This window comes from Penicillium subrubescens (genome assembly GCF_028828155.1).
Source record: "Penicillium subrubescens strain IBT 31985 chromosome Unknown utg000004l_segment0_segment0, whole genome shotgun sequence".
Lineage (NCBI taxonomy): Eukaryota > Fungi > Ascomycota > Eurotiomycetes > Eurotiales > Aspergillaceae > Penicillium > Penicillium subrubescens.
Window position 1 is genome coordinate 612,811 of NW_026643154.1, and position 17,310 is coordinate 630,120.

Consider the following 17,310-nt stretch of genomic DNA (forward strand, 5'->3'; position numbering starts at 1 on the left):
AACGATGTCTCTCACGCTTATTTCTCGTGGACTGTAGGCTCCTCCTCGCGAGTAGGCTCAGTGTCCAGCGCATCAAGGGTCACATCCACGCGGGGACCTGTAAAGTTCTTGCGTCCATCAATGAACCACTGGAAGACAGAGATAATGATGATAACCGCGAACGCAGCAATAGCATAGTCTAGGGAGTAAGTTAGTCATAGGTACTCAAAGTCATTACATAGGACCACTTACTCATGCTGCTGCCAGTAACAGTATTGGAAGGAGGGAACACGAAGAGGACGGTCGTGAGGGCGATGTATGTGAGAGAAATCTTATCAATTAGCATTGGCTGTGCACAAAGAGTAGGTATGGGGACTTACGATATCCACAAACCATCCGACGGAGTTAGGAAGCTTCCACTTCCTCTCCGGGAGGGCTCGTCGGCCCTGCAAGCAGTTGACGAGAATGGGCATGGCGTAGGATAGATCAAGAGACACAACGGCGGCGGCAATGATAGCGTTGAAGGCACTGTATGAATTTAGCTGAAATGCTGATCGGAGGAGTGAAGCTGAATATCATTACCTTGAAGACCCCAAGAAGATGCAGCCAAAGATGATGACAACGACAACAGTCAAGAGAAGCGCGTTCAAGGGAAGCTTGAGTGTCGGGTGAACCTGGGCAAAGAAACGAGAAGCAGGAAGACCGCCATCGCTACTATCGTTAGTCTTGCCTTTTGAACAATTATGTCGAGCTGAAGTTCATACCGAGCGAAAGCGAAAATCATGCGACTGCTGGTAGTCATCACGCTAAGAATGGCGAGGATCAGGCACACGAGAGGTAACCTAGCATTTAGTTAGCGGAAAAGTCAACGGCGAACAGAAAATTGAAGACATACATCAAAAGACAGATTGCACCAGCGGTATTCTTGGTGGCATCAATGAAAATTTGAAGCATCGGGCCAGCAGCAGAAGTAGTGATTGTATCCATATCGCCAGCCACGAATAGCAGGACCATCAAGAAGATCGCTCCGGTGAAGGTTCCAATGCCAACACATGAGACCATAATCTTGGGTCCTTCGATAGAAGGGTTTGGAACCTCTGCTAATTGTTAGTTCGGGACTCGTGTATACAGGCAGGTTGCGAATTCTTACCCTCAATCATGTGAACCACGGCGTCCTAGGACTATGAGCACCATGTTTTCCAATCCGAACCACAAGGAAACTTACAAATGCAGTGACACCAAGTCCTCCTTGAAGCAAACCCAGCATCCATGCAACGCCGTCAGGCCCTGGTTCCAGTTAGCATCCTGGGCAGCCGAGTGTTGTCTGAGGGTAAACTCACATCCGGTGGTGTTCACAAAATTACAGAACACAAAGCTAAAAGGTATAGTGAGAAACAGCCCAAAAGATCAAGTCAAGGTTATCCTTACTAGGCCGAGTTGAAGTCAGGCGAGGCGCATGCAAGAACTGTAATGGAGACAACCACGAATCCACCGATGGACCAAGAGACTGCCTCAAGTTAGCCTCGAAGACCGAATAAAAGACCGAATATACATACAGGCACCGCGGTAAATCATGGGCAGAATTGAGTTCATGAAAGCATTAATGACGAATGCTCCCAGTGTCAGTCCGATGTAAATGAGGAATTCATGCCATCGCTGCGCAACATAATTCTGATTGAAGTTGTCAGTCAATGGAGTCCATTTTCCCATCGAAGGAGCGGCCTTACGGGATGCATGGCCGAAATACATCCAACGATGAGTTGACTCGATAGAAGCGAGTTGGTAGCCACGAGGGCGACCTATAACAATATCAGTTGGGGTCATCATGAGACAGAGTTATTGCTCTGCTTACCCAACCCGCGACATTAATCCAACCAGTAATCCATGAGAGAATAGGCACCCACTTTGGCCATGCGACTGTGTGATATTTAGTGAAGATTCGGGAAGCAGGTGATGGTGTGTAACCTACTGACGGCGACCCAGTGATATTGACCACCGGCACTAGATGAAGGTGAATCAGATCTCGAATCTTGACAGAGAGAGAGAGAGAGTATTGGCCACTGAACATACGTGGGATAAGCAGAAAGGAATTCCGCGAGGGAGGCAGAAATGCACAGGTTGCAGAATCCTGCCGTGACGAGGCCTGGTTGTGATGTTATTGAGTATCCCCTGCAGATGGAGCTGTATCCCTTTGGACATACCCCAAATAACACTCGTGCTTCCTCCGGATGAGAGACTAATCGACAAGCTAGCAGAAAGAGCAGTCCATGACTAGATCGAGAAGGTTGTCCTGATTAGCCGTGTCATTCATAATGAGGCTGACCGATAATCGGGGATGGACTTACATTGAGCACCGCAAAAGCAAGTCCCAGCATCGACCTGTCCCCCGGTCAGTATTTTGCAAAGTATAAACTTTTCGTTGTCGATCTTACCACATGGAGTATTGACGCTTCAGCTCTGGCTTATGGCCCATGGCCGCCAGTTGCGCATCATCGTCCTCTAACGGTCCCCCCTTCATCTCTGTTGGGTGACTCATATCGTGAATCTTCACAGAGTCAAAAGGTTTAGGTTATCAAACAAAACAGAAAAGATAACAGTGAGAACAACAATCCAAAAAGTCGGACGGAAATGCATCTAAGTATTCCGGAATTACCGAAGAGCACATGGCTACAACATCCATATTGCGGATAGCGCCGACAGGGTTACAGCTGGCTAGCATGCGGGGGAACAGCAAGCCAAGGAGTAAAGGAGATCGTATCAGCATCAAACACCAATCGCATCTATACGGCGGGACAAGACCAATCCAACCGATGTCCACCCGAAACCCACTTCGCTCTTGGCCGACCTAATCTTAGCCAATCGCAGTCGCCGGCCCAGACTTGTCCAACCGAGCGGAATGAAGTCTTATCGTAAACATCCCCACCTCCCCCAAAACAGGCTAACAGGCACAGCTTGAAGTCGACTTCTCTCCGCAAAGCTTATCACCAAGTACCTAGACGTCCGGCTTATCCTCCCTATTTCGTCAACGGTCGCATGGACTTCCCTCGACTGCGTTAGCTGCGTTGCAAGCTATCCCAGGCTATGCCCAACCCGCCCTTAGTTGCGTCGTGACAATATCAAGAAGATGCTGCGGGTGTTGATCTCCACCGCGTAACCGGGTGGACCTACTGATAATCTGGTAATCTTCGGGGAATCCCCTTTCCAAGCAACCGGTCTCCGGTCTGCACTCGATTGCGAGGTATAAATAATGGTGTCGCAGCGAGTGCTAATCTCTTGGATTATCGCGATAGCTTAGCCATCGCCTCCTTCTTTTATTTCGTCTTTTCTTGCCATCCTCCCGGTCATGTTCTCTAAGAAGGGACTGGGCCTGTTGGCGGCTGCACTTGCCACGCAAACATGTGCCGCGTCGGCCACTATGGCCCGTGATGACCATGCTACTTGCAAGAAGACTACGGTCGCTATCTTGTAAGCCTAGCAATGGCTCCATTAACACGCGAGATATGATGAGCTAACGGATTTCAGGGGAGGTGGAATGGCTGGTGTCGCAGCGGCAGTAAGACAACCCCTCTGGTCCAGCAAAGACAAGCAAGGACGCGACACTGACATGCTATTTGTAGCAAGCTTTGTCCAACTCGTCCATTCACGATTTTGTGATCATCGAGTATAGGGATACCCTCGGTGGCCGTGTGGCTCACACCGAGTTTGGCAAGGATCCCAAGGGCAAACCGTATACGGTCGAGCTGGGAGCCAACTGGGTAGGATAATCTGCCATTTCTGACCCAGGAAAAGGCAGTGACTGACTTGATGATCTTAATAGGTGCAAGGATTGGGATCTCCAGGCGGCCCTGGTATGATGCATAGCTATCCATCCAGCATGCCCCCTTTGGTATACTAACGATGCTTTTCTAGAGAACCCTATCTGGACCTTCGCAAAGAAGTGGGGTCTGAATAACACCTACTCTAACTATAGCTCGATTCTCACCTACAATGAGACCGGCTATGTGGACTACTCCTCTCTTTTGGATGATTACGAGACCATGTACGAAGATGCTGCCGAGGCGGCTGGAGTTCTCCTGACCGAAAATGGACAGGATCAAACTGCCCGCAGTGGTCTAGCAATCGCGGGATGGAGGCCCAAAGTCGATGATATGGCCAGCCAGGCCGTTGAGTGGTGGGAGTGGGGTGAGTCTTTTCAGCTTTACTCATGCCCTTGCATTTAATGCTAACTCTGCTCCAGACTGGGAGGATGCCTATTCACCCGACCAAAGTTCCTTCATCTTCGGCGCTGCCGGTGATAACTTGACGTTCAACCAGTTCAGTGACGAAAACAACTACGTTTGGGACCAGCGTGGCTACAGCCGGATTATCCTCAAGGAGGCCTCGACTTTCCTCAAGGCCAACGACCCGCGCGTCCAGCTCAATTCTATCATCACCAACGTGACTTACTCCAACGATGGTGTTGTTATCTACAAGGAAGACGGTAGCTGCGTATCTGCTGCCTATGCAGTATGCACCTTCTCTTTGGGTGTGCTTCAGAATAACGCCGTCTCTTTCAGTCCCTCATTCCCCGACTGGAAGCAGACTGCTATTGAGAAGTTCAGCATGGGCACATACACCAAGATCTTCCTACAATTTAACGAGACCTTCTGGCCCCGTGATACGCAGTACTTCTTGTACGCCGACCCTATCAGCCGTGGCTACTATCCCGTCTGGCAATCCCTTTCCGCCCCGGGCTTCATCCCCGAGTCAAACATCATCTTCGTCACTGTCGTCTCGCAAGAATCCTACCGCGTCGAGCGGCAGTCAGATGAAAAGACCAAGGAAGAAGTCATGGCCGTTCTCCGCAAGATGTACCCAGACCTCGATATCCCCGAACCTACAGCCTTCATGTACCCACGCTGGTCAACCACCCCCTGGTCGTACGGCAGCTACTCGAACTGGCCTGCAGCGACTACCCTCGAGATGCACGAGAATCTGCGCGCGAACGTGAACCGCCTCTGGTTCGCTGGTGAAGCTACTAGCGCGCAGTACTTCGGCTTTTTGCACGGTGCTTGGTTCGAAGGCCGTGATGCGGGTGAGCGGATTGCTGAGCTGTTGGGTGGCAAGTGTGCGAACACGGATGCTTCGGGGACTTGTGGAAACCGTAAACACTACGAGCGTCTGTATGGCAGCTCGCCGCTGGCTGATTATAGTGTGTTTGATGGATGGGATGTTAGCAGCTTCTACTCGAGCTACTAAGGAGTTATCGAGTCTTGGTGTGTTAATTGTACGAAATTGGTGTTTCGAAGCAGGCTGAAATGGGCATGTTGTGTATAGTTTAGTTCGAATGCCACCTGTCTGCCTGACAGAGGTCTTTTACCAGAGAATCCTCTGGCTTGAACATTTGGTTCCCATGTAGTGATCAGTAGTGTTATGAGGTTTTTTTTTCTTCATTTTGAGTATAGTGAAATGGATGGTATCATCATCCAGTCTGAGGCAAGAATTATTTGCCAGCGTACTTGTGTTGTTGAACATAGAAAATGGTATAAAGGTATCCACCTATATGATAGTGAATGTCACACTATCTGGGGAAGGGGGGAAATGAAGCCCCAAAAGAAAATCCCAAAACACCGACGCCAAAACCCTCGCAAAATAACTCCATGCATCATAAAATGCCCTTTGTCACAAAAACCAGCATTGCGACGGAGAGCGACAAGAAAGGTTTGACCTCAACTTAGCCGCAGGCCTTGTCCGAAGCGGGACACGCTCATCGAGCATGGTATGTGTCGAGGGCCTGCTGTACATCGTGCAGGCTGTCTTTGCTCCCGTAGGCGTCCATGAGTTTCCGGTTTCGGGCAAGGCGCTTCTCCTCCTCAGCCATGGCGAACTCGTGCCGCGATTTAGCCTCGTTGTAGTAGTTGTAGCCGGCGAAGCCTGTACGGATAATAATTAGTCGCCGATAAAGCGGACTGGAGGTATATTATCATGGAAAGTACACGTACCGAGTCCGATGGCAGCGACAACTGGGAGATACCTAATCAAAGCAGCCGTGGTTAGATGGTTGAGCATTGAGACATGAGGCCTTTCCAGGGGTAGATTGGGCTTACCAGCGGCTAGGCCGAGGCTTGATGGACGGCCCGGTCGGATGGGGTCTGTGAGAGGAGTTGGCTCCAGGGAAGGCGTATTGAGACATTTCGGTATTGTGAGATGGAGAGGGTTGCAATTTTAGACAGTGATTTGAATTGGAGAGATATGTTAGAATAGGAGATGAGAAAGTGGTGGAAGATGCAAAGGTGGCGCGTGAGTTCCGGTCGGAGGGTATTCCTCCGTATAAAGCGGGAAGATCGCCGGCTGTGGAATGCGGGAATGCGGGGATTGCATGACGTGGAGATCCAAGCGTTACAGCATTAGCGAATGTAGCGAAACATGCCACGCTGGTATCATGATCCACGGTTGGCTGACTTGCTATGCCATCACAGGTATCTCAAGTTCCAGTTGCATGACTACGATAGCTGGATAGTTACATTATGCTTCATGGACGACTACTCGAGGTCAAACATGGACTTCTTGTTAACTGTGGTGATTGTCCCCACACTCACTCAGCGCAAAAAAGTTCAACCGTCCAACCAGCGATTGCGGAGGAATCATCATCGTGAAATAGCAACAATGTAAAAAGCGTTCTACCAAATCACCTTGAATAATTATGTAGACTCGACAGATCTCAGTATCTCAAGTTGAACTACGATGAGGAGCTTACTGGAGTAATTTGTTTGACCTGAAGTAAGTATCTGGCTATTATTAGTGGGCATATACTCCCCAGCACTGGAACTAAGGTTTCAATCCGTGCCTAGTGTTAGGTAATCTCTACCAGGTTGGAGGAGGGTATTCTGAACACCACGCAGACTATGAAGTATACTGGAAGGTATAAGAATGCATGCGAACTTATTGAGTAAGAGGCGTAGGCAGTAGTTGCACCTCCCACGCCTTAAAGGGGTGGAATCAATGAGTGTTCGAAGGTTGATTCTACCTCGGTAGAATCGTATCCATATACTCCGTAGTTATAGTTAGGTTTTGTGCCTGACTTCGCAGGCTTTCCGGGTCCAGGTGCCTAACGTTCAGCACGGATTCGCGTTGGAGCGGAAAATTCCAATCTACCTCTTGACATTGGCCCGTTCGAGCATTAATGAGCGCTCAGGAAAAGGACGCATAATTAGGAGACGAACAATCAATCCGGCGCGGGAAAATCATATGGATGAAGGGAAAGTCAAGTATGCGACCGCGGGCAAGTTCAAGTACCCTCGGGTCAGTGCGCGATAGTGCCGATACTCGGTGGTTACATTGCCGCGAACGCACTCCGTCAGAGTGTTGGGGAACATGTGGATTGAGATGCAAAAAAACTAATGAAAAATGGATATCGGCGCGATCCGAATTGACTACTAGATCAACGACCACTGTAATATAGGAATCAAGGGGTCGTATAGTATGGTTGTTAGTATTGTTCCGTTGGGTACAAGCGGGCGTACCTAGGCAGCATATGATCATGCCTGGAATTCAATAGACATCATACCTAGTCTATGGGGGTAATAGAGGTAAGTGAGATTGTTTGTTTTTCAGTTCAATGTAGTCACTGTATAGTCCGATCGAAAAGCCTTTCTAGAATGCATGGATATATATCTAAATCTCGAGTCAAATGTTTCGAGGAAAATGGTTATCCGCGCAGCGTTACACAACCTGGCCTGTCTACTGCGAGGGAGAGGATGTGTGTAGCACCAAAGGATACAGTCTGATCCGATAGGTAAAAATCCCTGGGTATGACAAGCTCTGTCATTTCTCCTTTGGTCACCCTTATTGGATAAATACTGTATTCGACCTCAAGCACTCACACGTCTTGTGGGCCAAGCTACATAATTGTATTCGTGTTATCTATTTTGGCCGTTGTTAAATGATGGAGATCCGATAGGGATCTCCCTCGGGAGAACTCTGATCGGGATTCTCCTAGAGGATGATTCCAGGGCCAGGTTGATTGCTTCGGCCTATATAGGCCTTTCCCTTCTTTGTTTCCTTTCTTCTTCTGCAGAGATAGTTCTCCAGGTATTCGAACTAGATTGCTCCTCTCTCTTTGGCTTCCTTGCGTAGTGGCGATAGATCGCCATCATTAACGAATGCGAGAGACTCTTGAAATTCCAAACCGTAAAAAATATATGGAAGCATGAATAAGCATTCTTGAGGGTCTATATCTTCAATCTAGCTATAACTCGTCTCTCAGGGTGGCTGCTTTAGTTTGATCGACATGTCGTCCCACACCACTGCCTGTACGGAAGGACTACAAGTGTTGGTAAAATCTGCCTGCTAAGGCCCTCCATGCACGAACCAGCAGGAAGAAGGTTCCAGAGATCGTCAAACCGTCTGCAAACCACACCGTAGCCAAGTTACACTGCATCTGCCATAGTCCCTTCCAGACAAGACGCATGATAATCGCGCGCAGTAGAATACCATAGACTGTAGCTACTTTGTATGACCCCCACGCGAACTTTTCTGTCAGGTAACAATGAATGCGTGCGGCCCGATAAGTTGTACGCAGAGTACTGGAACAGTGAGAGTCGGTGAAGTTGTCCATGAATGATTTACCTGTTGACGTGCTTTGCCACAGGAGACGGCTTGCAGAAGGGGAGCAGGGATTGACTTTTTCGAGGCCAGTACAAGGATTTTCCGTGTCAATCAAATTTTTCAACAGTGCTGGATCGGACACCCAGAGGCGTTGAGATATCGGATCGGAGACCTGTGGCATGTTCTCGATCTCTGCGGGAAAGCCTAATTTGGCATCTGGATATTTTGCAATGTTGGTGTAGAACCGAGGGGTGAGGGGTTGAATTTTCAAAACGGGGGGCGGTGCCAAAGCGCGGTCCTTGACAGGGGAGCTTATGGAGATGGGACAGAGATGCAGTGACTTGGCAGGTGTGTAGATCACTTCCAGAGGAAACTGGCACTGTTTTACCAGATAAGAGAGGTACATCCGGAAAAACTGCTCCAAAGTCCTATCCCAAGATGTGTTAGAAAACAGAAATGATAGGCACAGGGAGTCGGGGCATTACCGTTCTGGCTTTGAGGCATTACGTGGGATATTATTTTTCTTCGTCTCAGGTTTGTTCAGATATGGCATATTACCTCGGAACCGGATTCGAAGCGCCTCAACCACAATCCGGCCTATAGATGACGGAATAACAAAGGACCAGCGAAGAAGAAATATGGTCAATTCCCAGGACGAAGCTGAGAGGGGATCAAGTGGTATTTCACTTGAAAACAGACGACTAGAGAGTTTTGGTTTGCCCTCCAGGCTCATAAGGGTCATATTGGAATGTAGCGGGCCTCCCTTTTCAGGTAATGAGTCAAGGGGGTCCATAAATCGAAGATTGAACCAGCCCTCGACCTTTTCGAATGGGGATGCAAATATGTCCTTGCCCCAGCTGCCCTTATAATACTTGGCAGTGGGTGCGGAAGACATGAACCGGACAGTTTGGATGCCCCTGGGCCCTCTTCCTGATGTAGTGCTGAGAATTGCAGAAGTTTTCGCCTTGTCAAAAATGGAATTTTCTTCTCTGGTCAGTCGACAGAAGGCATTCTTTTTCTCTCCGTAGGAATTATTGATCTCCATGATTATTGCGACGAGCTCCTTTGATGGGGAGTAGAGGTACCAGTAGGAGATTGGACTTTTAGTCCACCAACAAAATTGGGGGATGCTGATAAGATATGCGTAGGGATAGTCGTTAACATCCTCGCCCTAGAAAGCTTAGTATCATAGATACTCGAGTATTTTGATTCTGAGGTGTACATACCCGTTCTGTCAAGAAATGCTCCAACTTTTGCGTCAGGCTCATGTGACCATCCCCGCGATGAAGATACTGGCTCGTATCAATGCTGAACCAAATGCACTTCCGGAAGAGTCTTTTCAGGGAAGATCGAAAAGAGTTGAAAGTCGGAGAGCGTGGATCTGATCCATCACTGTCAACTGACAGCAATGCGCCAACCCTACCACGAAGACCCACGGGAATTCCCACGAGAAAGTAGTCAATCCCATAATGGTACTTTTCTGGAAAAATCCTTGCGTGGGTGAGTTGTGATGGAAAGAACAAAGGCTTTCCCAGCAAGCATTTCTCCTGTTCTGGGTCGCTTTGACACCATAGGATTAATTTCCGCTGGACATATGATACCGCTGATGCCCAAGAAAAGACAATAGCAGGAATAGCCAAGAGGGAAATCGGTATGAGGACACTGAAAGCCTTCAGCCAGCCCACATTGTCGAAGATATTAGCCAAGTGTAGAAAAAGAACGATAAGGATATCCTCGATTGCTGAGATAGGATTGAATGAGAGTGATTGGATGAAACTTAGAAGACTAGCGGTGACTAGCGCTGGAGCTAAGAATTGAAATCGCATATACAAACACATTTTGTTTTTAAGTGTGAGAAGAAGTATTCGATGGACAAGTGCCTGAATTTGGATTCTTCAAGTCCGACTGACTTCGAAGCTTATGAAGGATACACCGAATGCATGAGGGGTCATGCCAAGTATAGTAGAAAATCATCACTAGGCCTTGCCTTTGCCACTTTCATGCAACTGTGAAGCAGAAGACTCGCAAAGGAAGCTGCCTCATTGTGATTTGCTAGATTGGGAAAGGCCCTATATACCCGAAGGAGATACGCTCGCAGATTTCCGCTGCCGAACCCGAGCAATCGGAGACCCACTATTGACTATTGGTTGATCTCGATCCGTGAATAGCGTCCAGAAGGCTGACCATCAACGTCACTCTTGAATAGAAGGGCAGCGATGCTTGAATATGACATGGCAAGGGGTGTAGAGGACATGGCAAGGGGTGTAGAGGCTCAACAGATTACTGGCTGTTCGGCTAGTCTGTCCAACCTCAACATACAGATGCAGTAGCCTATATTGTGGAGTTGCAGCTCGACTTGGCACTATCAAGAAGCCATCTAATTCAGGCTACTGTCAATCGTGTCAAAATCCATTCACTCACTGGTGATAGAGGATTTCTGTGTAACCCCAAGAAACAGATGGAATGGACTCAATCCTAGCTTCAATTCGAATCTAAGTTGGCAAAGGTATAAGTTTGACCTCTGAAAAAGGAATTGCCATCAAGGACATGTATGAACACGCCTACTCCAATCTCTACCTCATCTCTGAATCATGACTTCTTTCGATAAAAGACCTATCACCAAGGTGATAGTCATTGGAGCCGGCTTTTCCGGGCTAGCCATGGCTTGCCAGCTTCAAAGGAAGCTCAATTGCGATGATTTTACGATCTATGATCGTTCTCCTGCACCAGGCGGTGCTTGGTGGGCGAACAAATGTTTGAGTTCACTCAATCAAGCTCCCAGAACAAGTTAAGCTAACAGTACAACCCAAGACCCAGGATGTGCCGTCGATATCCCAGCTGTCTTCTACAGTCTATCTTTTGCCTCGAATCCCAATTTCTCCAAAGTATTTCCGTCGCAGGCTGAAATCTTGGACTACTTCAACAACGTTGCGGAAAGGTTTGACGTGACTCGACATGTCGTTCCAAACACGGAATGGGAGGGAGCTTACTGGCAGGAGTTGACCAGTACCTGGCTTGTCAAGCTGAAGGATTTATCCACTGGTCAACTGTATTACCAGGAATGCAAGATCCTGATCTCTGCCGTGGGGGGTCTAGTGAATCCCAATCAGTTTGATGTTCCAGGGATCGATGACTTTCAAGGTGATATCATTCATACTGCGCGGTGGAAAACGGATGTGTCACTTCATGACAAGGATGTGATCGTCGTTGGCAACGGATGTAAGATATAACTTCGTTTTCCACAGGATGATGCTAAATTATGGTTAGGTTCAGCAGCTCAACTCGTTCCGGCAATCGCTGATGAGGCAAAGAGTATTTCGCAATTCATTCGGGTAAGATCCGCCCTGGGGTAATAGAAACTAAAGATAAGACTTCTGACATGGCCAGACACCTCAACACTATCTGCAAAACGATAATTTGCAGATCAATTATAAGTGGCGTTTCATATTTCGCTACGTGCCAGGTGTTCTATTACTCTTTAGGATCCTCGTCTTCCTCTTCCTAGAGAGTACCGCGATCAGATTCAAGGTGACCGGAAGTGGCCCGAAAGCCAGGAATCAATCAGCTGAGAGAAGTCGAGCGTACATCAAGGAAAACGCTCCCGGTAGGCCAATCAACGATCATTATGCCTTTGGACTGTACTGATTCTGATTGGATGTCAGAGGAATATTGGTCGCTACTCATGCCGAAATATGAGATCGGATGCAAAGTATGGTTCTCACCTCCTTTGCGCACAAACTATATACTAAGTCTACAAAATCAGCGGCGAGTATTCGACAGCTGCAAATATGTCAGTTGTCTTCAACGAAGCAACATCCATCTCACAGATGATCCAATTACCGCCCTCCTTCCACGTTCAATCCAGACCAAATCAGGCCGGGAATATCCAGCAGACACAATTGTGAGTAATCTTATCACCGTTTACAATGATCACCACCGATTTATAGCTCCTACTAAAACTGATACACTCTTCGTAAAACAAAGGTCCTCGCTACCGGGTTCTCCTTGACACAATACGATGTAGAATTGGTTGGTCGAAATGGCCAAACTCGAGCACAGCACTGGAACGACTTTGGCTACAAGGAAGCCTACAAGTCCATTGCCATGTCGGAATTTCCCAATTTCTTCTACGTCCTGGGACCCAACTCCGGCAAAGGACATACTTCTACCATCTACTCCATCGAAAAGTAGGTTATTGCTCTCATTTTCCTTTTTCATCTCGTCATATCCGGCTAACGCTGTCTAGCTACATCGATCTCATCGTCCAAGTAATTGCACCAGTGATCCGGGATCAATCTACCTTTGTCGAGGTCAAGGCCGACAGTGAGAAAAAATACAATGAGACCTTGCACGAAGCCATCGGGAAGACTATTTTCAATAATTCCTGTTTCAGCGTGAGTACACACCGAGTTCTAGTCTGATCTGGTAAAACTCCGGTTCCTGAATTTATCTATGGGCAGTATTTCATCGACCAAAAGACTCAAAAGAACTGGTTCATCTATCCATGGAGTTCTTTTGATATGTGGTATGACACTCATTTGGGACTTTCGAATGAATGGATCTACGATGTAAGTCTACCTAGCCTAGTGCTTTGTGAAAGTCTCCACTAAGGCCAATCCGGAAAACCTCTAGATCCGACCCCAGAAGAAGACGCCGCTGCTTTTCTCAACGATTCTGCCAATGATTTTTGCGCTGCCGATTGCCTTGTTCGTTTCGAGTGTGATTTTAAGCGGAGATAGTGCGTTTACGAAGAGCTTTCGACGGCGCTTTTGATCTTCCGAGCAGGCTAGAGGTAGAGTGCGCGAAGCATTTCTAGAGCTATAAATATGGACTTTGTGCTTTGAATGAAAGAGACGGACTGGAATTTTGTTTTCTGTTTAGTAGATTGATAAAGTTGCCAATGGTGGCTGTCCATCTGCCCAACATGATATGCGTTTTTGGTATTGTTCGTCCATGATCCTTTAGCATTTGCGGGGACTATTGATAGTCACCACAACGACTATTCCAAAGACAGGTATAATGAGACTATGGAGGAAATAGTCGGATCTAGAATATTTGTTAATTCATGCGACCTGGGGATTAAACTCAAATTTGAGGTTTGGAAGCCCGGCAGAGTACGCAAGGCGCGTTAGGCCGAAGCTTGGGATTGGACAAGCTTTGTCGTATCGCAGGGTGCCATGATCTTGAACGATGGTCTTTAAAAGGAGTGCATATATAAATCCCTCGCTCAATGTTCTTTTCCGAGTTCTGTCGCGATTATGCTCCTTGTTAGTCAATCCACGATTTGGGCTCTTCTGTGCTTTGCGGGATACGTGGGATAGATGATTAGTAGAACGATATCCTTTGGTCGGGCGCGACAGGATAAAGAACTGATAAATAGTTAGCTGATCATTCATGTAGCCCTTTACCGATCAGCAATTGACGGTGTCCTATCCTCAAAAGTCTCTCTTTGGGGTACTGGTGCTGTTTCAGTGACTATCACATGCGACATCACATGTAGGCCGCTAGAATGACGCATCCCGGATGAATTACCCCCAGACTCATCACAAGCCGGGACATTTCGGCCAAAACTCCCAGTTGAGCTGGACCGAAAGAAGCCGAGAGTCGAGTAGTCCTGGCGCAATGCTGAACCAATTCTTCTACCCGCTGCCGCCTCCGTTTATCTCGTACTTTGAGCCGCGGCATGATTGGCACCGGGCATGCGGGGAGTACAGGAAAGAGCGAATGGTAACAGCCACCCTCGGGTGAGTTAGGAGGAAATGGCAGCCTGGGGCAGGGATCAGGCGTTGATCTGGTTGGACAATGGCGGAAACTTTGTTTTCGTGCAGACTGGACAATCCTTCGTGTTGTTCATCACGACTCGAGCGAGAGATAATAATAAGAAAAACTATAAGATCTCAGGTCTTCCCGGACGAGAGATTGTTCGTCTGATCGGATAGCTGTGCGCCGGTCGCGGTGCGAGATGACTCGGTATGCGGCGCATCCCGAGTGTATTCCGGGGCCGCGACCGCCTTTTGAGTGCCGATTTGTAGTGTTGAGGGAGGTTTAGAGTGGAGGAATTCGGGAAACTCGCCATGTCGGCCGAGTGGAGCAGCCGTTTGGGGCAGTTTTCCGTCGGGAAAGTCAGGTGCAGATATGGGAGACAATAATATGATTGGACGGTGATTCGATGGTGGAGTCGGACTGGGGGAAGCTGCATTGATAGCCGAGAGTCTCAGAGGAGAAAGTCAGTCATCCAACGTGACAATCGAAACTCGATTGGCCCGACGGGAGCAAAAAGAACAGCCGCGGCTCTCACGTTGCTCTGACGTCTTCTATCTCCGCCTTCGGGCGGGCGGCTGGTTCACTGAAGAGCAGTTTATGTATATAGTCTTTATCTCGTCTGCTGTAAGAAGATCCCTTCTTCTTTTTTCCTTCTTCATCCATCCTCCATTGTTTAAATCCCAGCTATCAATTGGATGGACCATCGCTATCACAGGTAGCATATATACAACACTTTTACATCGCGACTACCCTCGATCTATATACATCCCCCACCACACCCACATTCACAATGACCGCCTCTGTCGACTCACACCTCAAGGATGTGGCCATCCTGGCCAGCATCCCTAACGATGCTCGCAAGATCCTCACCAAGGAGGCCTGCGCCTTCCTGGCCATCCTGCACCGCACCTTCAACCCCACCCGCAAGGCCCTCCTCCAGCGCCGTATCGACCGCCAGGCCGAGATTGACAAGGGCAACTTGATCGACTTCCTCCCCGAGACCAAGCACATTCGTGAGAACGACGCATGGAAGGGTGCTCCCCCCGCTCCCGGTCTGGTCGACCGTCGTGTCGAGATCACCGGCCCTACCGACCGCAAGATGGTCGTCAACGCCCTTAACTCCGACGTCTGGACCTACATGGCTGACTTTGAGGATTCCTCTGCTCCTACCTGGGAGAACATGATCAACGGTCAAGTCAACTTGTACGATGCCATCCGTCGCCAGGTCGACTTCAAGCAGGGCGGCAAGGAGTACAAGCTCCGCACTGACCGCAAGCTGCCTACCCTCATTGCTCGTGCCCGTGGCTGGCACCTGGAGGAGAAGCACTTCACCGTCGACAGCGAGCCCATCTCCGGCTCCCTGTTCGACTTTGGTCTGTACTTCTTCCACAACGCCAAGGAGCTGGTCGCCCGCGGTGCCGGTCCTTACTTCTACCTGCCCAAGATGGAGTCCCACCTCGAGGCCCGTCTCTGGAACGACGTCTTCAACCTCGCCCAGGACTACATCGGCATGCCCCGCGGTACCATCCGTGGTACCGTCCTGATCGAGACCATCACCGCCGCCTTTGAGATGGACGAGATCATCTACGAGCTGCGCGACCACAGCTCCGGTCTGAACTGCGGCCGCTGGGACTACATCTTCTCCTTCATCAAGAAGTTCCGCCAACACCCCAACTTCGTCCTCCCCGACCGTTCCGACGTCACCATGACCGTCCCCTTCATGGACGCCTACGTCAAGCTCCTCATCAAGACCTGCCATCGTCGCGGCGTCCACGCCATGGGCGGCATGGCCGCTCAGATCCCCGTCAAGAACGACCCGGCCGCCAACGACAAGGCCATGGAGTCCGTCCGCGCCGACAAGCTGCGTGAGGTCCGCGCCGGCCACGACGGTACCTGGGTTGCTCACCCAGCCCTGGCCTCCATCGCCTCCGAGGTCTTCAACAAGTACATGCCCACTCCCAACCAGCTCTTCAAGCGCCGCGAAGAAGTCCACATCACCGCCAACGACCTGCTGAACACCAACGTCCCTGGCAAGATCACCGAGGAGGGTATCCGCAAGAACCTCAACATCGGCCTGAGCTACATGGAGGGCTGGCTCCGCGGCGTCGGCTGCGTGCCTATCAACTTCCTCATGGAGGACGCTGCCACCGCCGAGGTCTCCCGTTCCCAGCTCTGGCAGTGGGTCCGCCACAACGTCAGCACCGCCGAAGGCAAGCGTGTCGATAAGGCTTATGCTCTGCGTCTGCTGCAGGAGCAGGCTGACAGCTTGGCTTCCCAGGGCTCCAAGGGCAACAAGTACCAGCTCGCTGCTCGGTACTTCGCTGGCCAGGTTACTGGTGAGGATTATGCCGATTTCCTGACTAGCTTGCTGTACAATGAGATCTCCTCTGCTGGCTCTGCGGCTAAGCTGTGAGTGGTGCGGTGCTGTGGGCTTTGACTGATGGTGGTGGATCATGATTATGAATACCCTTATTTCCTTTTCTTTTTTTTTATCCGCATTTTTCCTATTGGTTCATTCGTCTCTTGTTGATAATCAATTAGCATCGTTGTATAACAAATCATTGAATATATTCTTCACAAGACTTTCTCATCTCATACATTAGACTACATCCGCACTGATTGATTATGGGTACGAATACGAGGGCGCGGTCAGAGCGTTTCCCCGCAGTATCACTACAATGTGCCTGACTGCCTGTCACCTTTTAAGGGCTTCCATTTAACGGCCAATTCAGCTATGCCTTCCTAGAATATTAGATATTCCCCCGCACTCTCCACTCTGGTGCTGTCTAATAGTCGCTGAGTAAGGGCGCCTTCTTCACCTAAATACTAAAGTAGCTAGCTATCAATTTATATGCATTCAGGTACTTGGCAGTTTGATACGCTGTGATAGTGGAGATCTATTCGGGGATTCAAGGTGAAATACATTCTACCATGGATTAAGACGTGATGCTGACCGTCATCAATAAGTCGTTAGCTCTAGAC

General features: G+C 49.1%; 6 protein-coding genes across 6 annotated transcripts; 3 read left to right on the forward strand and 3 right to left on the reverse strand.

The window, feature by feature from the left end:
• Positions 1–17: 17 nt before the first annotated feature.
• N7473_005314 (uncharacterized protein) lies at positions 18–2,515 on the reverse strand (the record flags this gene model as incomplete). Its single annotated transcript, XM_057151254.1, has 18 exons — positions 18–178; positions 232–310; positions 360–507; positions 562–690; positions 744–821; positions 875–1,076; positions 1,130–1,154; positions 1,205–1,266; positions 1,320–1,354; positions 1,408–1,486; positions 1,536–1,650; positions 1,707–1,778; positions 1,832–1,896; positions 1,949–1,980; positions 2,050–2,122; positions 2,181–2,250; positions 2,325–2,358; positions 2,412–2,515. The coding sequence occupies 18 exons, from the start codon at positions 2,513–2,515 to the stop codon at positions 18–20; spliced, it is 1,563 nt and encodes a 520-aa protein (XP_057009059.1).
• A 620-nt stretch (positions 2,516–3,135) lies between these two features.
• N7473_005315 (uncharacterized protein) lies at positions 3,136–5,217 on the forward strand (the record flags this gene model as incomplete). The annotated part of the gene is made up of 7 exons (XM_057151255.1): positions 3,136–3,157; positions 3,270–3,444; positions 3,502–3,532; positions 3,597–3,734; positions 3,797–3,827; positions 3,889–4,161; positions 4,217–5,217. The coding sequence occupies exons 2-7, from the start codon at positions 3,323–3,325 to the stop codon at positions 5,215–5,217; spliced, it is 1,596 nt and encodes a 531-aa protein (XP_057009060.1). The 5' UTR covers positions 3,136–3,157; positions 3,270–3,322.
• Positions 5,218–5,351: 134 nt separating this feature from the next.
• Positions 5,352–6,252, reverse strand: N7473_005316 (uncharacterized protein). Its single transcript, XM_057151256.1, has 3 exons — positions 6,066–6,252; positions 5,961–5,992; positions 5,352–5,892 (listed from the first exon to the last, which is right to left on the reverse strand). The coding sequence occupies exons 1-3, from the start codon at positions 6,149–6,151 to the stop codon at positions 5,726–5,728; spliced, it is 285 nt and encodes a 94-aa protein (XP_057009061.1). The 5' UTR covers positions 6,152–6,252; the 3' UTR covers positions 5,352–5,725.
• A 2,029-nt stretch (positions 6,253–8,281) lies between these two features.
• N7473_005317 (uncharacterized protein) lies at positions 8,282–10,403 on the reverse strand (the record flags this gene model as incomplete). The annotated part of the gene is made up of 3 exons (XM_057151257.1): positions 8,282–8,993; positions 9,051–9,736; positions 9,792–10,403. The coding sequence occupies 3 exons, from the start codon at positions 10,401–10,403 to the stop codon at positions 8,282–8,284; spliced, it is 2,010 nt and encodes a 669-aa protein (XP_057009062.1).
• A 753-nt stretch (positions 10,404–11,156) lies between these two features.
• N7473_005318 (flavin-containing monooxygenase) lies at positions 11,157–13,175 on the forward strand (the record flags this gene model as incomplete). Its single annotated transcript, XM_057151258.1, has 8 exons — positions 11,157–11,319; positions 11,377–11,784; positions 11,833–11,897; positions 11,953–12,203; positions 12,316–12,466; positions 12,550–12,752; positions 12,812–12,959; positions 13,026–13,175. The coding sequence occupies 8 exons, from the start codon at positions 11,157–11,159 to the stop codon at positions 13,173–13,175; spliced, it is 1,539 nt and encodes a 512-aa protein (XP_057009063.1).
• Positions 13,176–15,118: 1,943 nt separating this feature from the next.
• On the forward strand, positions 15,119–16,741 carry N7473_005319 (malate synthase; the record flags this gene model as incomplete). The annotated part of the gene is made up of 1 exon (XM_057151259.1): positions 15,119–16,741. One exon carries the CDS (start codon positions 15,119–15,121, stop codon positions 16,739–16,741), a length of 1,623 nt encoding a protein of 540 aa, XP_057009064.1.
• Positions 16,742–17,310: the final 569 nt, after the last annotated feature.